The sequence below is a fragment of the Sinohyriopsis cumingii genome, chromosome 1 (assembly GCF_028554795.1).
Source record: "Sinohyriopsis cumingii isolate HCF-2022 chromosome 1, ASM2855479v2, whole genome shotgun sequence".
Taxonomy (NCBI): Eukaryota; Metazoa; Mollusca; class Bivalvia; order Unionida; family Unionidae; genus Sinohyriopsis; species Sinohyriopsis cumingii.
The window spans coordinates 145,017,941-145,026,887 of record NC_142961.1 but is presented as its reverse complement, the minus strand read 5'-3'; the positions used below and the strand labels follow the sequence as shown (position 1 = coordinate 145,026,887).

The window sequence follows — 8,947 nt, the reverse complement described above, 5'->3', positions numbered from 1 at the left end:
TGCCTTTTTTAATCGTCTATTATGTCCTAATAGAGTCATACAAGCAAATCTGTCTTAAGGAGCAATGTATGGTAAGAGAGACAAGTGGCCTTTGAAAACAGTTGTTCGTTTTACAGAGGTTCATTTATTCTGTATCTGATGTAAATAGCTTCAAAAATTAACTTTTTTAAGAAAGGTGCTTGCTTAACTGTTATGACCTTTGAGGCAGTTACGATTGTATTTATATCTCACTTTCAGCAGGTATAAAAATTTGCTCAAGACTTATGGAGTAGCATATCATTATACAAACTACAAGCAATTATAAATAATTAGTTCGTTTACCTTTCAATAAATAATAATCTCCACAACCCCTTTAAAGAAAGGAAAACGTGTTGTAGTGACAATGCTTCAAGATCCACTTTAGAAAGTATAGATTCCTATCTTCTAAAAGTGACTTGCAAGCCCATGAGGCTCATGTAAAACCAATAACCTTGACCTTTTGACTACATGCTTGATTGGTTATTTCATTACCATGGGTGCAATATATTTGCTAATTTTCGTAACGTGCAACAAATGTCCACAGGATGATTTTCTCAACCACATTAAATAGAGTCGAACTTGCACAAGCATTACGATATACACTTTATATAAAGTTCATTTTACCTGTTTTATTATATCTTGATCAAAGTTTGTGCAATGGATAAATTCATAACTGATAGCTAACAGTCCCTTGCTCAAAATCGACGTCATCAAGATCTTGATTATATAAACCCTTGATTTACAGAAATGCCTGATAAACATGGTATCTAGATCTCGAGAGGTAACAAGCTCAGCCAATCAGATTTAAGGTATCTCATTATTATGATCCGGTCTCGCTTATCATACAGAATCTGTCTGTGACAATGGTACTATAAGATTAAGGTGGGGCAAAGTTAGACTGGTATTCGGTCACTTGAGAGGTAAAAAGGTCAGCCAATCAAATAAAAGATTACCAAATAAAATAATCATGATCTTGCTCATAACCAAATTAATCCAACGTCTTGATAATATAAACTGTTTATCATATTTAATAAAAGTTTGATAATAAATATAATTGATAGATTGTTGACAAATTCAGTCATTTGGATGCAGCGTAATCCAGTCTGATGCAAAGTCACATCATAATCAGTTTTAACCAAGACATTGGTGACAAAGGCTTGTTTACTAAGTTTTATGAAATTTCTATCAAACATACAAGACCAGTTCATAAAGATATATATGAACATCTTGACGATATTAGACAATCACCAAGTCCGATTAAAACTCATAATATTACTTAGCACGTGGTATAAAGACCAACCAGTCATATGCAAGATCAATTCATTATTATGCGTGGATCTAGCATATTCTGAATATTTTCCAAGATGTTGATGACGTAAGCATCAATTCCACATTTGGTCAAAATCGGATCACAAATACATGATTACATCATCAATATACGTGGATCACGCTCGTTGTTCAACACATGCAAGATCTTGATGACGTAAGCGTCAATTCCACATTTGGTCAAAATCATATCACAAATACATGATTACATCAACAATATATGTGGATCTCACTCGTTAAACGCATGCAAGATCTTTATCACGTAAGCATCATTTCAACATTGGGTCAAAATCAGATCACAAATACATGATTACATCATCAATATACGTGGATCTCGCTCGTTGTTCAACACATGCAAGATCTTGATGACGTAAGCATCAATTTCATATTTGGTAAAAATCAGATCACAAATACATGATTAAGTCATTAATATACGTGGATCTCGCTCGTTGTTCAACACATGCAAGATCTTGGTGACGTAAGCATCAATTTCATATTTGGTCAAAATGAGATCACAAATACATGATTGCATCATCAATATATGCGGATCTCGCTCGTTGTCAAACGCATGCAAGATCTTGATGATATAATCCCATATTTCAAGTTTGATCAAAATTGGATACAAAATGTGGCTTCCTGAGTGGCAATAAGTTCAGTTAACCAGAAACAAGATCACCACACGAATATGCGTGCATCTCATTCATTTTTTAACTTGCATAAGATCAAGGTAGAAGCGTATATTCCAAGTTTGCTAAAACTCATATCAGAAATATGGCTTCCAGATAAATAAAAAAAAAACATCTCAGCCAGTCAGATTCAAAATCACCTAATTACAACGAGTGGGTCTTTCTCATTATTGAAATCGTCCGAGATCTTTAATAGATATACATATATTCCAAGTTTGTTCAGAATTGGATCAGAAATTCAAAATGATGATATAAACCCATCTTTCAAATTTGACCATTAGCAGAGAATCATGGATAAAGTAAAATTGCAAGCTGATGTTTGTTTACATCGACTACGAGAACAGTAAATCGAAAAGCGGTAACTGGAATTCCGGTGTACAGTGTAAAGCAAATTCAACATAATAGCCTTTGAAACTATGAAGATCACAAATTTAAATGAGAGAGAGAGAGAGAAAGAGAGAGAGGCGCCAGTCCTGTCATTCCAATCCAAGTAACAGTTTAACAAGTAAACCACACATTTAAAAAAAAATTGTACGGTCACGGTGAGTCGATTACTAAAGCGGTATCGAATAGGTTGACTTCGCCTAACGTTCATTCAAGTCGCAGTTCCATATTTTGAATGGCTTTGTGCCCTAAAGTAAAGGCAGTACAAACATACATTTTGTTCTTCTAAACTTCAATTTAAATCAATTATTATTCTTCTACTTTAATCATTTAATCTTAAAAAGGTGGAAGCAGTCTTAAATGAGCGAAAAGTTGAGAAAATTTCATTTTCGTAGATGATATTGCTCATAAATACATTTCGCGGGTCTGAATTCAATGCGCCAATTCGATTTTCAATCAAATCACTTTGTTTCTTCACCGTTTTTTCTTGAAGAATGTTTTATTTATTGATATTAACACCGAACAATCTTCTTTGCCTTTTACAGAAGTTTGATATGTTCAGTTGAATATATTTCTCATTTCGTGTTTTGGTCTAAACAACTTTCTTAAGAAGAATGTTGTATGATTATCGTGGTCGGCGCTTATCCCTCATTTCGACATTGCTAAATATGGCATACGAATTAAATTGGAAATTATATTGCACTTTCAATCGCTTGCGTATTAATCTGCCATTGATTTAATTTGATTTAATTTGACTTCATTGTTCCGTTGACGTTGCAAGTCTGTTGATTTTACTAACTAGGGCAGGCATATGTAACTTCTACCAGGAGGCAAATGCATTCATTCGTGAACGCCAAAAACTGGCGGTTAGAACGAATATATGTTATGGAGGGGGATGGGTGTTTTTTAGGAGGGGGGAGTTCCAGCTATTATGTCCTTAATATGTGTAAAATTTAGTTTCAAGTACTGAGCAGTTTAGTTCTGTAAGTTCAGTGAAGCATGAACCGAAGATCTCTAGATCCGCTATATGTCTAGAGAGAAAAGCCTCTTAACTGTGCACACATTAGGATGTGCCTCTTTCGTGTATTCATACAGTTTGCACAGCGTTTCCGTTCACACTGCAGGAAAGAAAAATAACGGGCCAAGTCAGATATATCGATGACACTTACCTCAGACACGTTTGCTTATTTTGATTTGATTATGAAAATATTTGGATGAAAGATACACAAACGTTGCAAATGAAGGAAATAAACTTGAGAGGAAGGACGGACACAGTGAGGGAAGAACAAATTATACTTATAAAAACACATCAATCTATATATATATATTTGTATGACAGACTGTAGAGTAAATAGGTTATCAGTAGTGGAGCATCCCCGCCGAAACCAAGTTTGTGCTTTATCAAATTACTTTCAGTACATTCAACCAAACGCTAGTTTAAAATAGAGGTAAAGATGTTACACATAGCATTAATGAAAGGTATACCCCTAAAATTATTAGGACCTCTAAAGATCATTCTTTATATAGTGTCTATATAATACATTCTACTCGTGATCTGGGGAAAAATACTAGTTTAAAACCTGTGTTAAAAGTATTATTTGCAATGGTGTGGTAAGTGGCGAAGTACTCTTGAACAAGTTAATTACTATCCTATCTGGACCACAAGGCCGTCCAGAATTGAGTCTAATTACACTGTTTACAACTTCCTCAACATGTGTGGGTTAATTTATAACAACACAATCTGTATGATGTATATATCGAAGAGAGGTTCCTTCTCATTACTATAATCGATAACTGTTTCTGAAAATAGAAGGTTTCTAAAACAAGTATAGGTCTATTAGCCAGATATGTCAAATTGTCTGAAATGAGCCCTGTTACCACAGGATATAAGCGGTTTTCAAACCTATTATGGATTATCTCTCACAGAAATAAGAAAGTTCCTGTTTATCTTGATATTTTGCTTTCTTTACATTACACACATATTTGAATTTGTTCCTGGCATGCTTACATAACTCTTGATTCTTTGGAGAGTTTATTAGTCTAAAACTGCGTAAACGTAACAACGTATATCTGTCACCTTTACTGCTTTAACACTCAGTATCCTACAAAACAAGCCGAGAAGCCGAGATGCTTTTTAGTTTGAAAAGATTGTGGCAAACTTTGAAACATGCGCTATCCCACAAAACAAGCTGAGATGATCTTTAGTTCAAAGAGAATGTGGCGAACTTCGAAACATCAGAAATCCTACATAGCAAATTCAAAATCACACTTAACCGACTTGTCGATGTCGTGGTTAATCAATTACACACATATAAATGCGTCTCGATAAAATGGACAAAACAGTTCCTTAAACTCCTCTTTAAAACACATATTAATTGTTCAGATAAAGTACACTCTGCATATAATCATTGCTTGTATTGACCTCTAAAATTTTTATAAGGAAAACGTAGGATGCATTTTACTAGAAATATACACTATCGTCTTTTTCTTGAACGTACATTCTCTTTCTATAATATGGAAGTGTGTTATAAACTGGTAAAGTCCTTACGGAGAAGCCACGTAGTCTACAATGCTTGTCCCTTCGTTAGATATGCATATAAAACTGTCATCAAATTATTATCTCTCCCACAATCTTTAGTTTTGTTTTTCTAGGTAGTGACAATTAATCACATTCATGCATTATGGAATTAGTGCATTTCTGGTAGCCCCCACTTTTCGTGTCAAGTCCTCAGATACCCGGTGAGTCACACCTCTCCCAAGTTGTCATAATAACAATGAAATTTGACAGTTATGGGATGGCCAGGCTTATTGTCTCCGGACAGCAATTCTGTGGGTACTCTCTACACCAATATTCTACATATTATTATTATTATTATTATTATTATTATTATTATTATTATTATTATCATTATTATTGTTGTTGTTGTTGTTGTTGTTAATATTATTATCATCATTATTACTATTATTTCAACAATATGGCGACAACAGGAGATTATTAGTACCATTTCTATCTCTGCAGCTTGAAGTGTCACCCTCTGGAGAAGGTCAGGTTTCCGTATTACTGGAGGTTCTTGAATTGGTATCTTTGCATTATGAAACATTATTACTAGCGATACCCGTTCCTTTCTGTTTTACTAGCGATAACCGTTCCTTTCTGTTTTACTAGCGATAACCGTTCCTTTCTGTTTTACTAGCGATAACCGTTCCTTTCTGTTTTACTAGCGATAACCGTTCCTTTCTGTTTTACAGTCAGTTTAGAGTCTTAAGTTAAGGCCATTGTCGCTGATGCTTTCTCTTGTTCTAACGGGTTTTGTACAACAATCCAGGCAGTGCTACATCACCATCATGTTTCTTCGTTATGTAAAAGTACTAAGCCTGGTAGTCACCGTTCCACCCAGATTAGAACAATTTTGCCCTTGTGTTTTCCACACTTTCTCTGCCTAATGCTGTTTTTTTTAAATTTTGGTTGGGCAATGCATCGTATACGCATTCTTTAGGAATTACTCGGAATTAGAGCACGCTTACGCATTCTTTAGGAATTACTCGGAGATGCGAGTTTTTTGTTCCCTGATGAAGCTAACTGCACTCACGGGTCATGTGATAGACCTTCTCATTGTTATTTCTGAATACTTTAGTTCTAACTGAGACTTGTTCATATTTTTAAACTGAGTCATTTTCGATTTACTTTGGATTTGATTCTTAAAATCGTAAGTTCATATTTTTTTCATTTGTAGAGAATGTTTCGTGGATAATAAATTATTATATTTTTTTCTTCAAAGCTTGTTGTTTTCGCTCTTTCCTGTGTTACTATTTATTCGAGCCTAAACACGTCACATTATACATTAGCAAGTGATGAAACAAACAAGCATTTTTATGTCAAGAAGAAGAAGAAGAATGCAGGGATAACGTATTTTAATGGAGAGTAAACAGATGAGTTGAGATATCATCCACGTCTTAAATTTGCGAATATGTCCAAAATGCATATTTTGAACGATTCTGATTGTTCAAATTTATATATCTGAGAGACACATTGCACCATAATGTGAGACACGTCAAGCAACCATTATTCATCACCGGAGCCAACCAACCACGTCATTTTGGTTAGTTTTAGTCACAGAGTAAGCTTTGTCGTCTGAGAGACACATTGCACCATAATTTGAGACACGTCAAGCAGCCATTATTCATCACCGGAGCCAACCAACCACGTCATTTTGGTTAGTTTTAGTCACAGAGTAAGCTTTGTCGTCTGAGAGACACATTGCACCATAATTTGAGACACGTCAAGCAGCCATTATTCTCACCGGAACCAACCAACCACGTCATTTTGGTTAGTTTTAGTGATAGAGTAAGCTTTGTCGTCTGAGTATTGTCAAATTATGGCATATTTTCGTGTTAATCTGAAAAAGAAAAGAAAATTACAGGTGCAAGTGTATGACAACTGAAGACTAGTGCAGTAGAACAACATTCATTTTCAGAACACCTAGAAATGAAAGAAACATAAAAGGACAGGCACATAATTTGAATATACAGGCACATAATTTGAATATACAGGCACATAATTTAAATATACAGGCACATAATTTGAATATACAAAATGGATGTTATTTGGATCATAAATTGGCGCAAAGAAAGTAAAATTATTTGTTGATCATTTGCTTTTGTTTTTTTGTTGTTTTTTTTTTTTTTTTAAAGAGGTTGGATATAGAATGTGAATATGACTAGATAATTATTTTCTTTCTGTACTGTGATAGTACTTAAAAATGTAATTTCTGTTTTACACGTTTACATCATGCTGTTCAGCTCCCTCCTTCCTTTTCTTATTTCCTTAACTTGAGACATGCAGGTATGGGTACTAGGACAATGGCTCAGGTTAAGTTGAAAGAGGTTTACCTACTTTCGACTGAAAAAGACCGCACAAGACATGAAATCTGGGACAGTTTTGAGTCAATCGTCTTGTTTTTCATGTGAAGTACATTCGCAATTCGTGTGATGTTACGTCGCATCTTGTTACATTGCGTCTGAAAAAGTTCGTTTGAATAATAAATAAAAGTTTACATTTAAAACATGTAAGAGAAAACTGATACTGCCTGCTCTTTGGTCCAATAGAAAATCTACTGTTATTGGTAAAAAGTATATTGAAATTAGTCTCGGTGATCACAGTCTACATTATCGTTAAACTTTAATTTTATATCCAAAGTTTGGACTTAGATCGGAGCCGAATCTTTAGACGTTCTAAGCGCTTTGCAATATTAGATAACACATAGAAACATATGCAACGTCAAAATTACAAAAGCAAACACAATAAAATTGCAAAACAAAAACATGCTGACAATAATTTTTAAGCAAGTAAATATTATTAAGTCTTTTTATAATTGAAATAAGTGAGTTTTAAGAGCACTATTCAAGGTGATCACAAACAGAATATATATATATATATATATATATATATATATATATATATATATATATATATATATATATACAAACACGTCATAGCCTCAACGCTATTCACCAAACATCAAATCACGCACGCCGCACGCACGCAACAATTAATACCTGAGTCTGGTAGAGAAGCATCCTTTGATCTGCATTTATACGAACTAGTCTGCCGTTTTCGTCCATTAAGTTATTAATTGTTTGTTCAAGCTTCCCGATCTGTTCCTTGTTATCACTAATATCCGCACTTGAATCGCTGATAATACTCATAATATTATTATCGCCAACCTGAACACTTCCGCCCTCGGGCATTATGAACGCCGTGATTGGTCGTTGAAGATGTGCCAGTTCATTCCCGACTGCAATCAGCGTTTCTTCAAACCGCTTTTCAAGGCTACTGTTTTTCTCTCTTAAACTATTTTCCAAAGCACTCGATACTAATGGCGATTTTTTCATTTCGCCGAGTTCGGTTTCTAGTAGAGTATTCCTGTTTTTGACGTTCTCCAAATCTATTTTTAGTCTATCTATTTTAGATTCGTGATTGCTGTTGCATCGTCCGTACTTAAAACTCTTTATAAATTGATTTTCTTTTCTCTGAACATTTTTGTTTTTAAAGTCTCCTACAGTTTTGTTTTTACAGTCTCCTACAGTTTTGTTCCGTTTACCGATCGTAGAGCCCATTTTATTTCAGTACCATAAATGAGCCTTCTTTCAAGAACACTTAATTCATCGATTTGACGTATTTTAAGTAAGTGAATAATTATTCTAATATGTAGTTACGTAGACAGGTGTGTAGATATGTAGATATACGAATAATTTGTCTGAAGTTTAATCGTTTATATACACCTGCATGAATTCCTCGCATCTTTGTCACTTTAGTTCCTCAATACAACGGAAATACACCATACGTCAGACGGTGGCATTGTACATTTTGTTTCTTTGTTTTAGATGATACAAATGAGTAAGTCTGCACTCTACCATGTTTCAAGAATGAACGTCTTTGTTTAGTCGTTACCGATAGTTACACAAATCTCGTTCTTCTTGAGTCATCGCATGCAAATACTTTTGTTTTACTTTCGAACGTTTCCTCATTCAAA

At 34.4% G+C, this 8,947-nt stretch overlaps 1 protein-coding gene across 1 annotated transcript; it reads right to left on the bottom strand.

The window, feature by feature from the left end:
* Nucleotides 1-6,311: 6,311 nt before the first annotated feature.
* Nucleotides 6,312-8,746, bottom strand: LOC149808081 (uncharacterized). The gene is made up of 3 exons (XM_089949219.1): nucleotides 7,971-8,746; nucleotides 7,309-7,432; nucleotides 6,312-6,811 (listed from the first exon to the last, which is right to left on the bottom strand). Exons 1-3 carry the CDS (start codon nucleotides 8,529-8,531, stop codon nucleotides 6,807-6,809), a joined length of 690 nt encoding a protein of 229 aa, XP_089805345.1. The 5' UTR covers nucleotides 8,532-8,746; the 3' UTR covers nucleotides 6,312-6,806.
* Between the last annotated feature and the right edge of the window lie 201 nt (nucleotides 8,747-8,947).